General features: G+C 37.7%; 3 protein-coding genes across 13 annotated transcripts in view; all 3 read left to right on the top strand.

Moving 5' to 3' along the window:
• tcf3a (transcription factor 3a) overlaps positions 1-8939 on the top strand; it is a 29476-nt gene extending 20537 nt beyond the window's left edge. For 2 of the 11 annotated variants that reach the window (XM_032565562.1, XM_032565556.1), the window contains exons 14-21: positions 366-442; positions 540-710; positions 835-940; positions 1026-1158; positions 2117-2188; positions 3602-3837; positions 4169-4315; positions 5539-8939. In XM_032565562.1, the coding sequence (XP_032421453.1) occupies positions 366-442; positions 540-710; positions 835-940; positions 1026-1158; positions 2117-2188; positions 3602-3837; positions 4169-4308 (935 nt within the window). In that variant the 3' untranslated portion in view covers positions 4309-4315; positions 5539-8939. Of the gene's footprint in view, positions 1-365; positions 443-536; positions 711-834; positions 941-1025; positions 1159-2116; positions 2359-3601; positions 3838-4168; positions 4316-5538 lie in introns of those variants that run through there. The other 9 variants (XM_032565559.1, XM_032565555.1, XM_032565557.1 and 6 more) reach the window with 8 other exon arrangements.
• A 1050-nt stretch (positions 8940-9989) lies between these two features.
• uqcr11 (ubiquinol-cytochrome c reductase, complex III subunit XI) lies at positions 9990-13411 on the top strand. Its single transcript, XM_032566112.1, has 3 exons — positions 9990-10138; positions 11483-11624; positions 13053-13411. The coding sequence occupies exons 1-2, from the start codon at positions 10089-10091 to the stop codon at positions 11601-11603; spliced, it is 171 nt and encodes a 56-aa protein (XP_032422003.1). The 5' UTR covers positions 9990-10088; the 3' UTR covers positions 11604-11624; positions 13053-13411.
• Positions 13412-14132: 721 nt separating this feature from the next.
• On the top strand, positions 14133-22617 carry mbd3a (methyl-CpG binding domain protein 3a). Its single transcript, XM_032566111.1, has 7 exons — positions 14133-14300; positions 16191-16347; positions 18089-18226; positions 18334-18424; positions 18516-18693; positions 21697-21852; positions 21938-22617. The coding sequence occupies exons 1-6, from the start codon at positions 14287-14289 to the stop codon at positions 21845-21847; spliced, it is 729 nt and encodes a 242-aa protein (XP_032422002.1). The 5' UTR covers positions 14133-14286; the 3' UTR covers positions 21848-21852; positions 21938-22617.
• Positions 22618-22879: the final 262 nt, after the last annotated feature.

Below are 22879 nucleotides of genomic sequence, written 5' to 3'. Positions count from 1 at the left end.
TCTTAGTTTCTGTGTGTTCTTACTTTTTTTATCACTGATTTCTGCATCGTTTTCCTCCTTCTGTCCTTACTTTTTTCTTTTTTCCCTTAGCTCCTTTCTTCCTTTCTTGTTCCTTTATCTTTCCTCTCTTCTGTCGTTCATTCTTTTATTCCTTCTTTCCTGTCTTTCTTCTTTTATTTTCCTTCTAATCATATGAAACACTATGAATTTCATTGTTGCTGAAAATGTGCTGTACGGATAAAATTGCCTTGCTTCTTTACTTTAAAAGCAAATCATTCCATTAATAAATCTCCTACCTGTCTTATAAATACTTGTCTGTTCTGTAGGAATGAACCTTCTTACCCTTTTTGTTTTTCTTTTTCAAGGTTGTGCATCACAGTGGACTCGGTCCTCAGGCCAGGCCACCCCTTCACCTAACTTTGAGGGAGGAATTCAGTCCATGGTGAGTCACTTTGTGTGACGTTTAACGTAAAAACAGGGCGATTACATAAATGACGCTTAATCTTACGTGTGTTATCCTTCTCCCCGAACCCCGGCAGAGTAAACTGGAGGACCGTCTGGAAGAAGCCATCAATGTCCTTCAGCGGCACGCCAGCGGACAGGGAGGGCCGGGACTTGCAGAAATGAACAGCCTGTTGTCGGCTGGCTTAGGGATCGCACCGGGTTTCAACAGTGCAGCTCTCGGATTGGCCAGTCGTCTGCAAGGACTGGTGAGATTCAGGAAGAGGATGAAAATGCTATACACAGCATAGCATTCGTTGAGGGGGTCGTGTTGGCCAGATCACTTGTTTGTCTGCTTTGAAGCCAGCACTAACAGGAACAACTGTTTTAAAGGTTTCCAGCCACCTTGAGGATTCAGTTGGTCTGCCCTCTGGTGGAGGAGTTTTGCATCACGGCCCTGCATCTGTTCATTCAGGCTCTCAGCCAGATGGTTTTACAGGTAGGTTTTTCTGCTCTCATTGCAATCTTTATTTTTCGTCACAAATAAGTAAAAGTTTAGCACCTTGTTTGCTGTGTGCGTGCAGGCCTGCCTGGAAGCGGGAATCGTTTCGGTGGCACAGCTATCAAGCGAGAAGAGAGAGAGGACGATGAGAATTGCTCAATTACAGACAAGTCAGAGGACGACAGAAAAGATCTGAAGGCTCGTCTTCGAACAAGGTGTCCAAATCATAACTGCACCATAATGTTTAATATAATTTATGTAGAATTAGAATATTTGCAGTAGCAGAATTAGAAAAATAGTTATATGCTAGACGACTCTTCAGGCATAATGTTGATAATATGACAGAAATCAGAGCGTTTTACCAGCTAATTCAATTTCTGTTATGTGATTAAAAACAAGCCATTGTTTAGAGGTGCTTTTTATTGTGGTAGTCCCTTAAATGTGTAGCACAAATTAGGAAAATTACTTAGCAAGGTACAGCTCTGGTTATAAGTTTATATACACTTTTTAGAGGCATGACTGTCATAAACATTTTGGGCCTTTAATAATATTTTAACCATTTTTTTTCAAGTAAGAAAATAACTAGTGATTTTTAAAGCCTGGAATTGGCGTCACGAGGTTGAGTTTATTGCAGATAAAGGACTAATCTCCAAATTCTTCCGCTTCACTTCAGCTCACAAGCAAGTTAAACAAGACAGTTATGTGAAACACATCCTGGACAAACAGGCTAACACTGAGCTGATGGTCCTGGCTTCAGGCCTACTGAAAAACGATAAACTACAATTTAAAGCTAGATCTGTTCCAGGGAGCCAACCAATTTCAATGAATTTTGCCACGAAGAATGGTCAAATGTCCAACCAGAAATACGCAAGGACTGATGACTACAAAAAGTGTGTGGTTTCTCTGCAGCTTACTGAAGGCCAAAAGTGAAAATATCAGTCAGGGTGTATGTTTTAGCCTCTTTGCATGATTTTTTGGCAAATGTACATTGTACAATCGTTAGAACCTGATAAAAGTCCAGTTCAGATAAACCAATAAAAGCCCAAACTGATGACAGTCATCCCTGTGATAAGTGGATACAAACACCTGACAACTGTATATGGGATCCTTGCCCAAATGAGCTATACCCATATTATTGTCTCCTTCCCTCCTTATCTGCCACCAACTCATCAGTAGTCTGGATGATGAGGATGACGACGAAGATCTGCCGGTGGAGATAAAGGCCGAGCGGGAGAAAGCACGGAGGTTGGCGAACAACGCCCGCGAGCGGCTGCGCGTGCGGGACATCAATGAGGCTTTTAAGGAGCTGGGTCGCATGTGTCAGCTCCACCTCAGCTATGAGAAACCCCAAACCAAATTGATCATTCTGCAACAGGCCGTTACAGTTATACTCAACCTGGAGCAGCAAGTTCGAGGTCAGTGGGTGTCCAGAGAGAAAGGAAGCGGAGGGGGAGGGGCCTCTTTCCAAATTAAAACTCACACACAGCTTGAGCTTCTCCTACATTGATCTGCCTTGTTTGCAAAAGAATCAGAACTAATTCTAAGCTATTTGGATTTTTATAGTTCTGGAGTCTAAAATGTCCTAAAAGCAAAGAGGATTGTAAAATATAAAGCTGTGTCACAGTTTTAAGACGTGGCCATTCTCCTGTTCACCCTGAAGGTTTCCATTTTCTCATAACGGGTCTGTCATTGCTTTTAATTCACTCCGCTGCCTCGCTCACAGCTTACTGTCTGTCTGTTTCACGTTTTTTGGCTTTAGTAATCGCTTTTTATTCTTTCATCTAGTCATTTCTTTCACAATTGCTTGTTATGCTAGACTTGAACAACTGTGATTTTAATTTAATGCCTTTTTTTTTTTTTTATAACCTTTACCAAATTAGACTTAGTTGCCTCAAAGCCGAGCTGTATGCTGTGAATTAACATTCCTTCATGTTTAGACTCTTTGTTCTGCACGCTTCAACCTTTTGAACATTAAACCTCTCCTTCTTTCTAACCCTGTACGTTTTTGCTTTACCTCCTCTCACTTTCCGTTTGCAGACGGCAACAAAGACCGACGTCTTTCTCGCATTGAGATGAATGAATACATCGCCTGCTGATGTATTTAATACAGTTAACCTGCTTTAGCTCTTTCTGTGTATTGCATTTGGCAGATGGTGTTGCTTCCTGTCTTTCTCATAACTCGGTGTCCATATCTTCCCCCGATTTCCCCCCGATCCCCTTCCATTCTGGACCCTAATGACCAAGCTTAAAGCTCAGGACTTGTGTTTAGGTATCACTTTATCTTGATTACGCCCTGCTCTCAAACTGCTCAAAATTGCACCCCCCAAAAAAATTGATGTCCATAAATGTTTCAGTGGACTTATGGTGCATCTCCACTGAGGTCTTCTTTAACAGTTTCAGGTTTTTCTCTAGAGCTGAGAAGCATTTTGACCTGCACATATTAATTCACTTCCAAGTACAAAACAATTACTGAAACATGGTGAAAACTCTTCATTAAAGTTACACATTTAGATTGTTCAAGCATATTTCAGGAGGGATGTGATTTGGGATTGTTCACCAGTGTTGTGGGTGGGGAAAAAAATTAATTGCCAAGCACTGCTAGATGAAAATCACTCCACTCCTCCCTCCCCCACCCCTTACTTCTCCTCCCGGCTGCAGCCTCGTCTCTTTGACCGACGAGAACCTGACTGCGGAGGAGAAGGAGCAGAGGGAGCGCGATCGCCGCCTAGCAAACAATGCCAGGGAGAGAGTGCGAGTTCGCGACATAAACGAAGCCTTCAGAGAGCTGGGCAGGATGTGTCAGGTCCACCTGCAGAGCGACAAGGCCCAGACCAAGCTCATCATCCTGCAGCAGGCTGTCCAGGTCATCCTGAGCCTGGAGAAGCAGGTGCGAGGTAGGTCAGCCGAGTGCAAGCAGGTGTGATCCACTTAGACAGCTGGATTTCTCTCGCTAGAGCTGGACTCGTACGACTTTGTCTCCACTGACCGCTTGGTGTTCATATGGCTCTTCTCTGCGGCTCTCTGGCAGTACATGAAGATAGGAGAACAGGAGAACGTTTAAGGAAGTAAATCTCTGCTTTCTGCCAAATGCTTGCACAGCTCACCTCACTTTCCATCCCCTTTGTCTTGCTTACCCTCTCGCAAAGTGTTTAAAAGCTCACTTTGCTGTTTCAGTACCTGGAGATGAATATTTGTTTGACGTTTGCTTTCTGTTTATCTTTTTAGAGCGTAATTTAAACCCAAAAGCCGCCTGCCTCAAGAGGCGAGAGGAGGAGAAAGTTTCAGGGCTGGAGCACCAGCTGCAGCTGGGCGGGGGTCACCCTTCTCTAGGAGGGGACGGGCATAACCCCGTGAGCCATATGTAAAACTCAGGTACGTCTGCCAAAGCTTCACTACTGTCTTTAAAAGTCTGAAAACAAAAAGAAAAAGAGCGACTGTAGAAAAACACTTGAGTTTGCATTCTTTTATTGCATGTGCTGTAATCTGGACAAATCTGAGTTCCATTCATTCAGAAATACAAAACTGGAACCATTTCACAGCTTCTTTTGGCCTCTACCACCCTTGCAATATGGGTTTTAAAGTTAATCTGAGCTTCAGTCAGAGGAGACTGTATGTTCAAAATGAAAAGGGGATTGTTTTCTGAAATATAATAGAGGCGTGTGGGTCTTTTGGCTCCATTTTATAATTTGATCTCCTAAATACTTTGGTACATCTACACCTTAAACTGGTATTGAACTCTATCAGTAAAACATAAAGTGTGAGGAAGAACAGTTGTGCTTTAAAACCTTCAGTGTCACGTGTGTGCAGGGTCTCAACACCATTGTAGGGCTGCAACTAACAACTATTTTAGTAATTAGTCTATCGATTATGCTGACGATTACTCAATAACTAGTGTAAACAAAACTGGCACATTCTCCAAATTGTTCAATTAACCACTTAAGTCTTAAGTTTTATACAATATTGGAAATACATTAAGAGATGTAAATAAACAATTCAATTCAATAAAAAAATAAACCTTAACAAAAATGCCTCCAGTGAATTTGAATTAGGTGAAGCTAAAGCTATGCCGCTTTTTGGAGTTACGGGTTAAACATATTTAAAGACAAAGATGTTTTTATCTTAAATGCAAAATGTTTACATTTTTTGGAAAGTTGTGGCTTAATTACTGCTCTGAATTAGCCTGGCCATTGCCTCCCTGTGCAACTCCAGTCAAAAACAGATCTCCCTTACAGCAAAGTCTGGTCTTTCTCCCAGATTCTCTCTTGTCCATTTTTGACGGGTCCAGTCAGCGAACAAAAGGAGAGAAGTTGTAAACGATGATGTTGAATCTCTGCGCCGTTTTAGAACTGTAGTCTGCCTGTAGTTTTAGCAATGGCAGCGGAGGAAGTGAATGTAGCCATTCAGCGCCAAATATTGCATTAACTGGCCTATTAAATACGTCACGGATAAACATCAGTGATTGGGTCAAATTTAAAACTTAAAATTGATCTAAGCCTATTTGCAGTGGGATTCGTGATTATTTGAGAGAATTATCATCCCTACTTATTGCTGTTTTTCTCTTGAATGTTAACTGTCTTCCCTCCTTTCTCTTCCAGTCCCTGTTGATTGTCCAGCCCTACGAACAAACATGTGGCCTTATCGATCGTTGTCGTCCATCTCTGTGTGTGATAATCACGCAAACACCTCATTACTGACAAAATAGGTGGCCACATTCCTGACGATGAGAACAATTACAAGAAGCACACGGGATACAGTGAAAGAATACAACTTTATTGACTTTTACGTGACAGCACTTGGAACTGAACACACAGCTTTTGGAGACAGTGAATAATGGACAACAAAATGCTCTTATGATAATGTTTGGGGGGTTTTCAGGACATTGTCAAAAATTGCTTTACACATCTGGAGCAAAACCTGTTTGGATCAAAAAACACTTTTGGATCAATTGCTCTGAGTGAAGTTGAGCTTTTTCTTGTTGAGTAGTTATTGGCATTCCTGTCAAAAAGAGGTCTTACATGCTTCACAAGTTGAGAGGGGTGATTTATACACCTGACGATTGAACAAAAATCTGTTTAATCACGCCTTTATCACACCTCGTGTGTAGTGTTTGGTCACGATGGCTGAACTACAGAAAAATGAAGAGACTCTGCCTTGCAACAGCATTCAAACCCTGTGAACTTCTTCACATTTTGTCACTTTGGAACCACATTGTTTTGTTGAGATTTTACGTGAGACTAAAGGAAATTGGAATTTTTTCCAAGAAATATGCAGAGGTGGGTAGAGTTGCCAAAAATTGTTCTCAAGCTTGACTTCAATAGTTTTTTTTACTTAAGTTGAAGTAAAAAGTAGTCAACCAAATTTGGTAATAAGACTAGTTGGGTACTGAGTACTTTAATAATAATGTTAAATCTAATTTAAGTTGTGAAATGATTTAATAACCATACAGAAAAGAAACAAAAAACGTGACGGATTTATTTTTAATAATAAAGTAAACAAAATTAAGAAAAGTCAATCATATTACTACAAAATAACAAATTTTGTAGTAATATTTTTCTGCCTGTATTTCTTCCAGGCAGAAAGAAATACAGTATTTCAAATCTCAGTTTTCCACAACCTTACACTTTTGAAAAAAAAATAGTTTATGATATATTACAGCTGGTAATGTATGGACCCTTTCAATAAATTTATTAGATTTTTTTTCCCCACGTTATTCAGTAACCCACAATAGATACAGACTCATATTTTCTAGCCTTTATTTATGTTAATTATGGTGATTTTTTCTCTTACAGCTGATGAAAACACGACATTTTAGATTAGAATATTACATCAGAGCAATAAAAACAATAACACAGACTTAATGAATTTTCATAATCTGACAAACGAACCTTATCGCAACACACTATCTAATTTATTAAATATGACTCTATACATGTTAGACCAGTGAAAAGTACTTCCAGTGACAATACCAACCTACATGTGGAGGCTGACTGCTTTGCTATTTTTCTTTGTAAATCAACTATTTGCACTACTAACATTGCTATTCTATAAAATCCAAAAACAATACCCTGAAGTTTGTGATTGCCGAGTGACAAAATGGGGAACAAGTTCAAGGGGACTAAATACTTTTCCAGGGCATTGTCCCTGATTTGTCAGAAAAACTGGCTTCTTTTTCTGTTGCTGTTTCGGGCTCTTTTTCTGAACTTTATTTCAGTGGCTGAGAAGGTTGCCAGAGTCGCTGACTGTGCACTGGGACTTTGGGTTACTTTTGTTTTCTTGGCCCAGAACTGTGGAGCCCAGAATCTTTAATCTCTTTAAGTCGTGTACATCTGTTAGTCACTGCCATGCAAGTGGAATGGAAAGACTGCCAGAGAGAGGCCCACCACAGACGCAAACACACGGAGGTTGATGTAGGTTTGGTTTAGATGTCGGACCCAAGCGTCCTTCATCACTCTAAAGCCAGCCGCATCATCCTGCACACATCATAACCTACATGAGGTCACTGTTACGACATGGTGAACTCATTTAAGTCTCAGAGCAGCTTGTGTTGTGATTAATAACATTTTGCTTGTAGACAATTTGCTAAGTATTGAAAGGGATCATGAGTGTTAACCTGCTATCTTTTAAGACAATTTCTTCTTTTGCCATTGACTGACATGTTTTGGTTGCTCTTGTGTTGAGCGTTGGGTGTTCTCAACACCACCGCTCCCGCCCCCTTATTGAACAATTATGAGGCCTGTTATAAGGATCTTCCTGTTGTAGAGTTCATACTATATCTGTGTTTTTGTATTTTATTTTTTACTTTGTAATATAGTTGTTTTGTTCGGAATGCTCTTTCCTTTTTGTTTACGTTGTTTTAATGTAAGACAACTAAGTTTAGATTCCACGAACAAAGTGAGGTTTTTTGTTGTTTTTTTTACTTTGGTGCCAGGTGCTTGGAGATGTTAGCGAAGACAAATTATCCCTCTGTTACATCACATGTTGTGATATTGGTCCATTTTTTTAAGTATACACTTGTTTGAAATCACCAAACCTTGTTGGCGAGGTGTAATTTGCAAAGGTTTTGTTTGTTTTTTTTTATTTTGAACAAGAAATGACTGATTTCTTTCTTTTGCACACCTCCCTCTTCCCTAATATTCAGCTTTACAATGAGCTTGTTGATTAATGTGATGCAGTGGTAGGGGGGCTGCAACAAAATTCTGTTCATTATGAAAAGAAATCCTCAAATAGATAAAAAAAAAAAAAAAAAAGTGGCCTTAGCCATTTTCCTGACTTCAGGAGCTTGGATAATGGTTACTCACCAGTGCCTCATTGCGTCCCAGTGGATGATGTTACTTTCAAGGTTTTATAACTCGTATCTTCTTGCAATAAAAATTAATACTTTAGTAACATCTGTCATGTGAGGTATTACACTTGACACTGACTTTGGTGTGTAATGAGATGTTACCTGACTAGTAACATAATCTACAACTTTGAAGCTGAAAATTGTATCGAAATCTCTCCTCTTTCACGGTCTCATGTTGCTAAGATTTTTGCCTTAGACCTGGCATGTGCATTGATGTTTATGTACAGCTGCAAGATGTACCCATGTCAATTTTATCACTGGAAGCCGACACTGACAGGGAACAGTATTTGTCATGTTGTCGCTCATCCCGCCTCGTGGACAAGCCTCTTTTACTCAAACATTTCCCGAGGGAAAAAAAAAAAGACTTTGTATAATTTGGAAAACCATTTTAAAGATTTTCTTTTGTCAGTGGATATTTCTGTAGTAACCTTGTCTCAAAATGTACAATTGATATATTTGTTAACAGACCCCGTCTGTCCTCAGTGAACAATGACCTGCCACAGATTTCTGTCTTCTCATATTTGGGGACATTATCTACGTAGGCTATGTCCTCAAAGTGCCTCCAGTTTCCTATTTTTTATATATAAAGTAGATATTGAGAGCTGTTGTGTATATAACAGTGATGTAGCAATAAATGTGCCATTTTTAATAACATCTGTTCTCTCTGTTGTTATTGAGACTTTTAAATTCTAAGAAGAAATTCATTTTTACCCAAAGGAACAGGATCTTTTTTCATTTACATACACATCACATAAAACTGTTCAATTAGGTTTTTTTTAGTCCTGGCAATTAAACTGAATTGAATTCTGTAGAAAGTGTAGACCATTCTCTATATTTACATATTCATATTCATTCACTCTCTCAAAAACTTTCACATAGACTTTTATGTAAAAAGTACAACCATGAATTTTTAAAACTTTTCTCACTTATAATGTGATTTTTATTCTGCACAGTTGAAATGGAAAATAAATAAATATGAATCTGGTCAACCTGGGGTTAAAAGCTACCTACTGTGATTTTTTTTTCTTTTTTCCACATGTGGAAAAAATACATCTAAAGCCACTGTGTTCTGCAAGGTTACAAGTAAAGTGGAGTAGTGGGAGACAGAAGTCTTTTCTTGCTATGCAAATATTGTGACCAAATGCTTCTTGGTGAATTTGTTAATAGTCTGAAGGAACCAAATGTTCTGGCGTTTGCTAAAAAGTTGAAGATAAAGATGTCCATTTTTGTTTAAGTGATAATGAAAATGAATTGGACGTAATTATTACTGCTTCTGTGACACGAAAAAAATATATAGACCCCTACTTGTGTTGCTTGCTTTATGCGGCAAACTTTCCACTCACATCATGGTCTGCCGCTTACGTATCGGTTCTAAGGGCCGATAAAAATGTTCTTTAATGCTTTCATTGGTAGTCTATTTTAATTTTTATATGTAAATCTATAAGAAGTAGTGGTAGTTACGAAAAAAACTGACATCAGAACAAGTACAGATAATATTCTACAAAGAAAAAGTAGTAAATGAAAACTAACTGAGACACATTATCAATGTTGTCATTTTATTGTTGTCAATAAAAAAACTTCATTTAAATGCTTAAAATAATAACATATTCTGGAAGTCTACTAAGAAAACATAGACGTTTGGGAGGGATGTAATAGGAGTGCTAGATTGCTTTTATTTTGTCACGACAGCTCACAACTTTATTTTGTAAATAAGCGGAAGTAATTAGGATGTGTTGTGGCGGAAGTTCTTCTCACCATTTAAAGCAGCGCGTCCTGTAGGTAGAAGGGCATCTGTCAGCTAAAATGATTGGTAAATTGATCGGTCAGAAGTATACGGCCATCGCCAAGTCGTGGTATGTGCTTTCATAATGCTTTTGTTGGTAAATAATTGATTAAATTTGACACTGGGAGCTTGGAGTCGTGGTTTAGTCGTACCTAAAATTAGCCGTTAGCCTAGCCGAGGTCATAGCAATGGGGACATAGGTATGAATTCAGGCTATTAGCTCGATTCTGGGTCAAAATCCTGTGAAATTGCAAATATGTTACATTAAGGCATTAGCCTCTTTTTTCTTTTTATTTTTATTTATTTATTTGTTTATTTATTGTTATTTTCCCAGATTACGATATAGCATTGGGAATATTGTACCGTGTAATTCAGTGTTATTTTAAGGTGAACAACTAGCTAACTGGCTTTATTTGTCAAATACTTAAAATAAAAACAGGAATCAAGATATTCTGGTGAATTATTTGAAAGCTTTTTACAATATGCCAATCTTTTACGTAGGGGATTGGAAAGAAAACATCATTAAAATGTTAACATGTACAAGCATTTGAACTGGAAAAGGAACTACTACGAATGTTTTGCATAATATAATAGTTTTGCCTGTCTTAGCTATTCATTAATTTTTAATAAGTTGAGTAAACCAGTCATAATTGTCTGGGATCATAGTAACTGAGTTTCTACACAATCTTGACAAGTTTGGAAATAAATTTAATTAGATTCTTTAAATAGTTTCCAGGTCTGTGTAAGTATGGAAGAAGAAAATGGAGGTGGGAAAATGTCAAATTTAATTTCACCGTATTCCTTGTTCCATTGTCTTCAAGATAAATATTTGAATCAAAAAATCTTTTTGCAAGTTACTAAAAACCTGGGCCCTCTATAACTATATGCCATAACTTTAAAATAATCTCTTGTGTTTGCTTAATTTCAAACGTGTGATAACTTGAGTGAGAAATCAGGAAAAATCTATCTGGTGTTTTGAAATAACAAATGTGTATTAACTTTGTAAAAGAAAATTGTGCTGCATTCCCATCTCTATAAGCTGAACACTAGCCTGGCTGAAACTTTCCCCACAAGCTGCCAAACTGCCCCCAAGGAGACGTGGATTTGTTTATTATCTTTCTATTAACCTCCATTTCTTCTACTGCTCTTCCCTCTGGAAATGAGACTATGTTAGTCTATTATGTGTTTATTTACTGTGTAATTTCTGATGTAAGGCTTGACTGACATGGTTCTTTATGCTTGTTTTTATCTGCTGAATGTGTATTGTCTTCTGTTTTTTTTTTTAAATCCAGCTAACTAAACAGACAGCCAAATGCAATTTCTTTTAGCTTCACCTTATTATGTGGTTCCCTTAAACACAGATTGGTTTTTGGCTCGCTTATGTGTCTCAGAGTGATTTGTTTCCACTCTCCAGGGTCCCCACTATGACCTTCTGGGGAACAACTGGAGGCGTGGCCCTGGTCTACTTCACAGACTGGCGTGTGATTCTGGATTATGTTCCCTACATCAACGGCAAATTCAAGAAGGACGAGTAGAGGCAGACTTGTCAGTCAAAGGTAGCTACATAGAGACACAGTGTTTATTAATCATTTGGCTCTGTGTGATTTGCGGTATTGCTTTGACCGTCAAAGAAGGCTGTTGTTTTCTGCTTGCTAGCAAGATGATGATAATGATAATTGAATTTCTTTTTGTGTGTTTGTTTTGCTGTTTCACATGTTTTCTTAAATTATATTGTCTAAGTCATTAAAATATGACAGTAAGAAAATTAGCACTTGATTTTCTTTTTTTTATATGTATATTTTTTTATGTCCGGATTATTTTCATGGGTACAATTTACATCTGTAAAATACATTTAGTCTAATTTGCACTTTCATCTTGTCATAGCGCATTCACAATAGATGTATTGAATGCAATATTCATCAGGTTAGAATATTTCAGGTACCCATGTCATTGACTTATTTGAACAGTTGGGTACATTTATTGATCTTTATGGCCACACTTGATAATAATCTCATGTGTTCACAGGGAAATGCTTAATCCTTTTTTTGTTGTAGATTTAACATTTTATATTTAACACTTTATTGTGTGCCGTGTTTACAAAAATAAATTTTAGTTTAGAATACTTCATGTAAAAGTTGAATGAAATGTGACCTGACTGTATGAGCAGCAACAACCAAAAACAGTTTCTCCAGCAGTGTCAGCAAAGCCTTACTTACCAAGATGCTAAGGCTCAACACATCCTAATTTTATGATGATGGAAAACACACAGTGATGAAAACGTGACGATTGGAGTTGATATTTTTATTACAATGTACAAACGTCATATCCCAAAGTCATGTTTTCCTGAGATTGTGTAACCTTAGTGTGATTATACGTATTTAAGTTCAGCACCCACACTTAAATTGCAAGTAAAATATTTTGTAGCAACACTTTTTAACTTTTTTACTATGTCTTCTGGGCTGCATAAAACAAAGCTGCTTTCTGGCTGCTCAGTAATTGTCTTCGATTATTAGAATGACTAAATATTTTTTTTTTGGAAAAGTGAAAAAAAAAAAAAGTAAAGAGATTAGAGCATTTTTCAAACAGAACATGTTGAACTCATTTATGATGGTTGGGTAATTATAGGAGGATTTCCAGGACTGAAGGTGAGGAATTTGCTGATAGATATTTAGACAAACACAGAACAACTCAGTCCCTGGACAACAAGTCTCTACGTTTGGTCATGGTAGGACAAAACAAAATTCTGAGACAATCAATAACTCTGCTTAAATGTCAGGATGATGTTGAACCCTGCAATACATATATATGTGTGTGTATATGTGTTTATGTATATATGTCTACTATGAAGTAATTAACCCCTTACATCAATACATGTATATGATTTTATTTTTGGTCTTACACCTCCATTCATGAGGTTGATGGAAAGTGCTTGAATCTTGTTGATTTGAATGAAAAAATCTCAATTTGCCATTTTCTCTTCCCAGGTTGGTTTCTGTTTCTTGCTTGTTACTGATACTGAGACGTTCATAACAAGCATGAGCCGCTGCAGCCTGTTCATTGGTCTGTGGCCCCACTGCAGAGCCCATCACTAACACCTCAGTCAACACCGAACTGCTTTCATCAACTTTAAGTGGAATCGTCCAGGCATTTGACGTCTTCGTTGTTTTCTGCCAGTGTAAAACAAAAGTACGGATGAAAAAGAAAAAGAAAAGTCATCTCTGCTGCTTCCTCTCTACCTGCGCAGTCTGAGGATTTAGTTTTCTCTTTAAATCATTGTGTTATATGGATCAAATTAGATTCTTGATTTTGCTTCAAGAAGAAGTAAAGTATGTATTCTAACTTGTGTTTGTGAGTATTTTTTATGAGCATCTGAAAACTTCTACAAACAGGCTTGAAGTAGTTTTTCACATACTAAATTCAATTCCTGGAGGGATTTTCCTTGCAGTATAGACTGTTGACTGAATCAGATCTTTGATTGGCTGGAATGTGCCTTTATGAAAAAAAGGCTCTTTTTATACTTGCTTTAAGAGACCACGAGATAAGGATCAGCTGAGTTGTATGTGAAAGATGATTATTCTTATCAGGAGTAAAGTTGGTTGAGCTACTTTCTTTAGTTGTATTTCACTGTAGAAAATTATCACAAACTTAAGTTACAGGCCAACATAAGACCTGAAATCCACTAATATGGTGTGTGTGTGTATATATTTAGGTTTATAAATTAAGATCTGAATATCATTTAAAACAGTTTTTAGGGTGAACAAAAATAGTTCCTACATCCAAAGCTGTATTCTTATTCTATTATTGTAATATGTGTGTAGTCCAATGTGTACTATTATTTTTCCCAAGTGCAATAAAAGGTGTTTTAATTACAACTCTTTAAAACTACAAACATATGAAAACAGTCTATTTGTAATAAATAACATGTAAAAAGTCACATGTAGGTGGAAGCTGCTCCTGCTTTCTGATTGTGTAAGTGAAAACGTTTAGAGCAGAGATGCATAGTCAAAGTCGGACTAGTTTACAGTGTTGTGTGGCGCATGCATTACAGTAGATTATGCTGCGCGTCCAGCAGGCGGAGTGATCTGCAGGCGTTGAAAAGTCCTGACAGCAGAATTCGACAGCTAAACACTGTAAATTTAGGACAGGTAGATAGCGGACTTTTTTCTCCCCTCTTTCTTCGCAGAATCTCCAGCCAACACTGCGATACAAAACGGGACCATGGAGAGAAAAAGGTGAGGCGTTGAACTGCGTGCTGGTTGAGTTGTTCTGAACAAGATGTGCAGGCACGCGTTCGTTGAGTAGTTAAAACACTCATTAGCTTGTGGACATGTCGGAGTTATGTTTATTCTCTGTCACCGTCTTAAACAAATTGGTATTTTACTGGGTTCGTTGAATTTATGGTTTAATGTGACTGAAAGCGGAAGGTACGTTGTGTGGGTCGTTGTTGTTCCCCAGGGCGCTAGCTTGATTAGCTAGCTAAGTTTCATTGTTTACACACGCTTGAGTCGCGAGGGTGCAGGGCCCGGTGTTGCACTTCATTCAGCGACCCCCTCCTGTCTGGGACCTTATGACGACTTCCTGCTGCCAAAGACACGCTCCAACGTTTCTTTTACACACACACACAAATAAAATTAAGGACGGGGAGGAATACTGCACAGGTTGGCATTAATTGTTTACGGTGTGTCTATATGTGGCTACGTTTTTGTTTTTTTTCTTTAAATGTATTTTTCCGTCAGTTATGAACTAATTAGACGTTTGTTGTTTTTTAAATATGTTATTTGTAGTTGAGTAAAATTATTCAGAACAAGTTAAATTATTATTATTATTATTATTATTATTATTATTATTATTATTAGTGACAATAGGGATAAAAAATACTTCTGGTTGTTGTAACTCCCTGGCTTGTCGTTACCAGTCTATCCAGTCACCTCTGTCTTGGGCCACACATGAAAGAGGAAGGATGTAGGGGCCTCATGTATCCAACTGACTATTTGTTGTTTTTTTTACAATAGTTTTTAATTCAGTTATGAAACTCTCATTTACTGTATTTTGTAATATGGAAATAGGTTTGATGTGGTGATAGACATTATCCTCTAATTGACCACTTTTTGCTTTTATGCTCTTCTTGATGACAGTCGAAAGTTTCAAATGCCGAATATTTCTTTTGCATCTCTTAAAATGCTGATACAAAATTTGAAGTTTTTACAGATTACTTTCTGGAATTTAGATGTGCATTTCATTTTTAAACTTTTATTATTACACTATAAGGTAGAGTTAGTCCTTTTTTCTAACCCACTTCTCTTGCAGCTCATAAAATCCCATCAGAACTTTTCTTTAGTGCAGTAGGCAATGCTCCACCCTTATCAACTTGCCTATGATCAAAATCAGCCCATATTTTATCAAATTCTCTGATCGTTGATAATCACGTCAACAACCAAAATGTCTGATTTCTTTCCGGCTCTCTGAATGCATCAAAATGGGGGGAAAAAAATCCTATTTTTTTCAGTCTGTCAACATACTAACAAAGTGCATGTTTGTTGTTGAGGGTTTGTTTTGAGTTTTGTAAAATCAGATAGATGTTAGACATGTGCTTTTATGCATTCATAGGGATAATCGGGTAGTTTCAACCACTTCTGTAAAGAGGCCATTGGCATTCATGTCATTTACGGCCAACTTTTTGTTTTAATTGTAGATGTAAAATAAAGTTGCCGTGAATTAGGTTTATGTTTAATAGTCCTTAGATATAAATCTGTAGCTGAACCTAATAGGAAAGTCAGATCTCTAAGAAACCTGGAAATCTGTATCAGCCTGGTAACGTCTGATTGGTGCATCTCTAATCTACACAGACCTTTTACTCACTGGACCTTACCTCTAAAAATCAATAGAAATAAGACAGAAATGGGCTTGATGTTTATGTCATTCCATCTATTGGAGGTGGACGTCCACAGACAGCTGAGTAATACAACCCTGGGGTGCAGAAAATGTAAAAAGCCAAGTGATATTGGTAAATCACTACTTCAGTAAGCCTATTTAAATGTTCCATTTCATGTTACATTCGCGCACAATTAAAAAGAACACGTTATCATATTTCTTTTTTTCCCCCCTCTCTTTTACTTTTTCAGCCTACCTGTTAAGCGTATTCTCAACAAGCCACAGATTTTCCGCAGCGACCTTCGCACTGATGTGAACGCCAGCCAGCTGCGGGCCGGACGATCGCTGCAGACCAAAGTGCAGAGAAGCAGACACAAGAATCTCTACGATGTAAACCATCAGCTCAAGGTGAGATCAACAGCAGACTGTTCAGGGTATGAAGACAACAACCTTCCAGAAACTAACATTAAATAAATTATTAAGATAATTTTTTTGTTGTCAATTTTCAACAGGGTTTTTCCCCTTTTATTGAAAAGTTAAATGCTTTTGTTCATACAAAGCTTGGTAGCCTTTACATGTTTAGACTGTATTTTATTAAAGTATACATCAAGTAGCTGAAACAAAGGGGTTTATGATTTAAAATTTTAAATCTTGTGTGTATATAGTTGGACCTTCTCCGGTTATGTATTGCATTATTACATTAGTCACAGATAAATGGTACTTTTAAATGTCTCACACTTTTTAGAGTTCTGTGCCAAAGTTGTAAAAAAGAAAAAAACACTGTGAACAAAGCAAAGAGAAATCCATCCTTTCTTGTTGTGGCTACCATCTGCTTTCAGTGCTGCTGGAAAGTTTTTCCAAAAATCTTGCAGATCTAATCAGATCTTCATCCTTATAGTGTTCTGTCTCATGTAACCTTCCATTAAATGCAGAAAAGCAGCGCCAAGCTTGTAAAGAACATTTATTTCCGTTCATAGCCTGCAGAAACACATTATTGTTCAACTTTCTATCCTTCCCGATAACAATATGCCTTCTGCTTTCAGGGAAATATTTCCCATTTTTGACTCGTCAGTTCAGAGTCACTGCCATTTTTGCACAAATTTGAGTCACTTGACTTTGTTTCATTTTGGTGTTATGGCTTTTAGGATACAAGTCTTCCAGGAAAATCAGTCCTGGTCTGACTGACTTCTCTGGACAGTCCATGCTGTGTTTTACCAGTTCTGAGCTGATGGCTCTGCGGGATATCTTCTGATTCCTGAGGGAAACGAGCTTAATGTGTTTTTATCTGCTGCATTAGGTTTCCTTGGAAATCAATCTTCAAGGCTTCCAGCTTCTTTGTGATTGTGAAGTTTGAATAACATCTTGAGATTTTGGTCTTCTTTAAAATCTTCTGTCTGTGAGAGCGATGCCACAAAATGTAATTCACCTGAGACCTTGTAACACTACCATGTCATATGATATTAGAAAAAATGGCTAACTGGACACAATTTGGACATTTTCACTTAGTTGCATTCTCACTTTTGTGGCCAGCTGATTAGACATTAATGTGTTCAGTTATTGTAAGGGAAAGACAAGTTTACACAGTAATACAAGCTGCATGTTGACTGCTTTACATTTGATCAAAGTGTCATAGCCTCCATGTTGTCCAATGAAAATATACAATAATAAAACATTTACAAAATGTGACTACCTTGAGTTTGATCTTGTTGCCATGGTAATTGACCTGCTTGGCAGCAGAGTTTTTTTTCTCTTCCTCATTCAGTTGTAAACCTAATAGTCAGCTTTTTCTGCCTCAACAAGTGTGGAGTATTGATGATCTTTAGCACCTGTTTGGTGTAATCGATGATCATTCACTTGGTGATAAACCTACATGATTTTGTGCAACTGCAACTATGGGAACTAAAGGCGGATTAAAAGTGTAATAACTCCAAATATGTAGATTTTTATATCGTTTTCTTGCTTTGCATAACAATATTAAGAGGTTTTTTTTGTAATGCTTATAAAACAACCTCTTTAGGTTTTAATTAACTTCACCACAATTAAGTTGCTAATGACAACGCAAACAATAGAACAGTGATTCTACCAAATAGACATGCACTTTTTAAGCTGTTGTTTTTGTTGTATTGGTGTGATGTTGTCTCTTCTGCAGGTCAAGCCTGATTTAAACACAACACTCCCAGTTCGACAGACTGCTTCCATCTTCAAACAGCCAGTGACTAAGATAACTAATCATCCCAACAACAAGGTGAAAACAGACCCTCAGAAGGCAGTGGATCAACCAAAGCAAGTGAGTTGGAGGATGGAGAAAAAGTCAGGGCGTTGTTTTTATGTTGCCCTGAATAAGGAGCATATTGGCTTCCAGCTAAAAGTCTTAACATCTGTCTCTCTGGTCAGCTGTTCTGGGAGCGGAAGCTGAGCGGGTTAAATGCATTCGACATAGCAGAAGAGCTGGTGAAAACTATGGACCTTCCCAAAGGCTTGCAGGGTGAGGACAGGACTACCAAGATGCGAAGAAGGTTGAGTTCAAAATTAGCATTTTCTGTAGCTTGACTTGACCCATCCTTTTTTTTCCTCAGGCGTCGGGCCGGTGTGTTCTGATAAAACGCTCCTGTCTGCCATTGCCAGTGCGCTGCACACCAGCCCAGCGCCCATCACTGGCCAGCTCACAGCTGCGGTGGAGAAAAACCCAGGAGTCTGGCTGAACACGGCCCAGCCTCTCTGCAAGGCCTTTGTGGTGACTGATGATGACATCAGGTAGGATCAATTAGAGCTAAAAGTACAGAGCATTTGTGTGAACCCATTGTTTCTGGCTTCCTTTATAGAAAATAGTTCCGTCAAATGAACAACCAGCTCTTTTTAAAGAGATTATTCGAAGTGTCAAAGGTGATTCTTGTGATTGTATTAGTGCTTCCAAGGGTTGTCTGTTTACTCTGGGGTCAGAGGGTGAAAACTGTTACAACTTCTAACTAATTTATGATTACAAAATATGTGTAAATTTAGGACTTCCTATTAAATATTGAGCTCTGTCAAAAAAAGTGTCCTCGTATGAATGGCTAATAGTTTCTTGGGGAAAATAAAGTGATTTAATTTTAGGTTTAAACTGAATTTCTCTGGTTTTACTCATGAAACAAAAGTGAGCAACAGAAGGGTGTTTTCTAACCAGGGTTGCCGTGGTGATCAAATTTCTAACTGAAAATTTATATTAAAACAATACACTTAAATATAATCAACCCTGCCAACATTTTTAAAGGCATTCTTTTTAACAATAATAATTTAAAAAATCAGTTATACTGACGATATTTTTCTTGTTTTAACTGGGATAAAAGCCGTTGAGTGTTTCTTTTCCTAATAGAAGAAAATTAGAAAAAAAAAAATCCTAATGGTCTTCTATAGCAAAACTGTAGAGTGGGTAACACTTAGATGAAATGTTAATATCTTTTATGAAAAAATGTTTTTAAATTGGATTTAGTTGTGCAATTAATTTAAAAATGTATATTTTTGCTCCTTGCACAAAGATCATCTTCATCCACATGTTTTCAGCTGTTTAGTTTCTGTTTCCAGTCATTTTTGCTTCTTTTTCTCCGTGGTTCTCATCTGGGTAGGTTGCTGTGTGTTTGTGGTCTGACTAGTTTCTGCTCATGTTATTCACTTCAGTCTAGATTCAACTTTCATTTGCTTTTACTCATTTTATCACAATTATCATAATTGGCTTCAATAACCCCTTAATTGCTTCTGGAGTTTGGCTCCACCACTATTGCAGCTCAGTTATATTGGATGATGAGTCCATGAACAGATGTTTTGAAGTCTCGCCATAGATTGTGGAGTATTTTTAGGCCTGGGCTTTGACTGGGCCACAAATATGCTTTGATCTAAATCATCCCATTGTAGCTCCAGCTTGTTATCCTGTTGGAAGATAAACTGCCAGTCTACAGCGGGCCTGCCTTTTGCAGTGTCTAGAAGATTTTCTTCAACCATTTAGCTTTATCCATCCTCCTATCAACGCTCATCAGCTTCCTTGACCCTGCTGAATAAATCAATCCCACAGCTTGATGCTGCCGGCACCATGTTTCTCTGCAGTGATGGTGTGTTCAGAGGGATGTGCAGAGTTGGTTTCTGCCATTCATTTCTAGCATGTCTAAAGGTTAGATTTTTGTCTCATTTTGCCAGATCACCCTGTTAAGCATGTTTGCTGTGCCTCCTACATGTTTTGTAGCAAACTGCAAATATGACTACTTCTGGCTTTTTTTTTTTTTTTTTGAAGATTTTTTTAGAACCATATTTCATTTTCCTTCGTCTCACAATTATGTGCTACTTTATGTTGATCTTTCGCATAAAATCCCACTAAAATACATTGAAGTTTGGAGTGACAACTTGGCAAAACGTGAAAAGGCTCAACTTGAGGACTCTACTCAAACTGAGGAGTTTAGGGATCTGGATGCCTTGCCTCTGAGTGATGATGGCATAGAGGAGGCACATTATTAGATGAATTGGAGTTTGTCTGCAATAATATGGATGCTTCTCTGGTCTATTGTGGTGAAGAAGGAGCTAAAAACCCCCAATAAAAACTCTTAAATTTACAAGTCTACATTGCGACTCTGGTCAAGCGACTTTAATCATGACCAAAATTAATCGTGCGTTAATTTTTAACACACGATTAAGGCACGGATTTTTATGTAAACCTCGTCTGCACTGTGGAGTGAAGTTATTTCTTTCTCTGTTTCAGCTGTGGGGCTGGTCTCCCGTTTCTTAGGAAAGTTGTCTCTGAAAACAGCTCCACTCTCTCTCCCCTCCTGTCCACCTCTCCTCCCATTCGGCTCGGCTCTGAGCGCTGCGCGCAGAGCAGCTGTGAGTCTCAGTCACAGCTGAGAGCCAGAGAAACGGGAAGAACCCCAGAATTATTTAGCAGCTGTAAACAAACCATAGTAAAGCATCATTTTATATGCAGCTATTCACTTCTGAGGCAACTCCAAGGATTTTTGTTTTTAATCAGCTCTTCTTAGTAAATTTTCCTCAGGAAAGAAACCTTTGTCATGATTTCATGGATCCATTTCCTCCATAAGAGCTTTTTGATGTTTTTAGGGGTTTCCATCAAACAAATGGAGGAACTGCCCAAAACTAAGTCTTATTAACAGCCCTTTATGGGATGACTTCTAGTTCTGTATTACACTCTGTGTTGCTGCAGTTTATGCATTGCTCTTTATTTCCTTTTTATAATCCCATTTAAAATCTGTTGCCTTTGTTAATTTTCTTTCATGACAAGAGGAAAATTAACTGTAGAAAATAACTGTACTGCTGCGCAGTTATCTTATGCAGGAGTACATGTATGAGTACTTCTGACAGATCTTTTAGAGAAAGTACCTTTTACAGATTTTTCTGTAAAATAGTCTTTATAATTATCATTTATGGTATTGTTGTGATTATAAAAGAAACATTAACTTGCATAAAACAAGTAAATCCATTTCAGTGCATATAAGAACATTCATATTTTATTATTTTTTATAGTAATACTATGAGCATTCTGCTAAGGTACATTAAAAGAAATTTTAAAATGCAGTTATTTTTGAATAATAAGATAACTATGGACAGTGTGTGATTAATCATGATTAATCAGTCAACAGACCTTTTTATACAGATAGATGTTTTGTGGTGGATTGAAAGTATTTACATTTTGCCAGTCTCTGACAGTGTTGGGGTGGGGGGTGTAACTTTAGAGCCACAACATGTCGTCTTTGACATTGTGTGTGTTTCTGTGTGCAGGAGGCAGGAGGACCTGGTGCTGAACGTGAGGAGACGACTTGAAGAGGCCCTGATGGCCGACTCTCTTGCTCACATAGAGGATGTTGCTGCAGATGCAGCAGACGACAAAGTGGAGAAGAAGACCGAGCTGCTGGAGGATGAGGAGTTATAGCCGAGGTAGACGGATTCATATAGTTTACAGAAATATAAACTGTATTACCTTCCCGAATGAGTAACACATTTTTTTCTCGTCTCTTTTCAGGTTTGCTGATAGACTCCATATACTAAAAAAAAAGACTCCATTTTGTTTCGAATGCAGAAAAAAAAAAAGAGATCTTTAAATTTTCCCTAACCCAAACAAAGACTGTCATCTTTATTGTTTTACATTTTTACACTTGGTAGTGTAATCCTAAAAGGGTGCTTTTTTTTCTTTTACCTCTACTAATGTAAGGCAGCTGTGGAAGATGTTCAATACAATGCAGTGTTACATTTAGTTTCCAGCTGTTTAACCTCAGTGTTGAAGTTACAAACCTCACATATGTGAATTTGTGTGTTTTTATAATGTCGATGTGGGTTCTGCAAAGGCTGTATATTTTTAACTGTTCTCCCAGATTGCGTTGCTTTATATTTTACTGATACTGTAGGTGGTTTGTTATACGGTGTGTTTCTGAAAGCATAGAAAAGCTGCAGTATTTTTATACGAACACGGCACTCATGTGGCCGTCAGTAAAAGACTGTCTTCTTCAAGTTTTACGGTTAGTTTTGTTCCTGATACTAAGCCTGAGTCGTTATATTTGCATTGTTTGCGTCCTTTTGCCAACAACATTAAAGTTTAGAGAGTAACGTTAAAGATTTGGAAAGACAAGTGAAATTGTGCAACACCGATGTACTGTACATCCTTATGCTATTTTTGTTTGTGAAATAAATGCAGCTTCTTTATAACTCGTGAGTTTGTTTCACCGACAACACAGTGCAAAAATATTTATAAACCTTAAGCTTTTTTTTTTTTTTTTACATTTTGCCACCTTGCAACCACAGGCTTATCATGATTTTTTTTTAACATGTTGGGTCAGACCACTCCTCTGTAAAGGCCAGATTTGTCTAATATCTAATCACCTCAGCTGTGGCTCTCTGCAGCTCCTCCAAAGTTACCATGGGCTTCCAAGTTATTTTTTTTTGGATTAAATTCAACACAAACAGTAAT

The sequence above is a fragment of the Xiphophorus hellerii genome, chromosome 6 (assembly GCF_003331165.1).
Source record: "Xiphophorus hellerii strain 12219 chromosome 6, Xiphophorus_hellerii-4.1, whole genome shotgun sequence".
In the NCBI taxonomy this organism is placed as follows: domain Eukaryota; kingdom Metazoa; phylum Chordata; class Actinopteri; order Cyprinodontiformes; family Poeciliidae; genus Xiphophorus; species Xiphophorus hellerii.
This window is presented reverse-complemented; position numbering and strand designations above follow the sequence as displayed.

Coding starts and splice junctions, on each gene's coding strand:
- uqcr11 (XM_032566112.1), top strand. CDS start 10,089: ATGATTGGTAAATTGATCGGTCAGAAGTATACGGCCATCGCCAAGTCG. Junction 10,139..11,482: donor ACGGCCATCGCCAAGTCGTG/GTATGTGCTTTC, acceptor TCCACTCTCCAG/GGTCCCCACTATGACCTTCT.
- mbd3a (XM_032566111.1), top strand. Junction 16,348..18,088: donor ATGTAAACCATCAGCTCAAG/GTGAGATCAACA, acceptor TCTCTTCTGCAG/GTCAAGCCTGATTTAAACAC. Junction 18,227..18,333: donor CAGTGGATCAACCAAAGCAA/GTGAGTTGGAGG, acceptor CTCTCTGGTCAG/CTGTTCTGGGAGCGGAAGCT.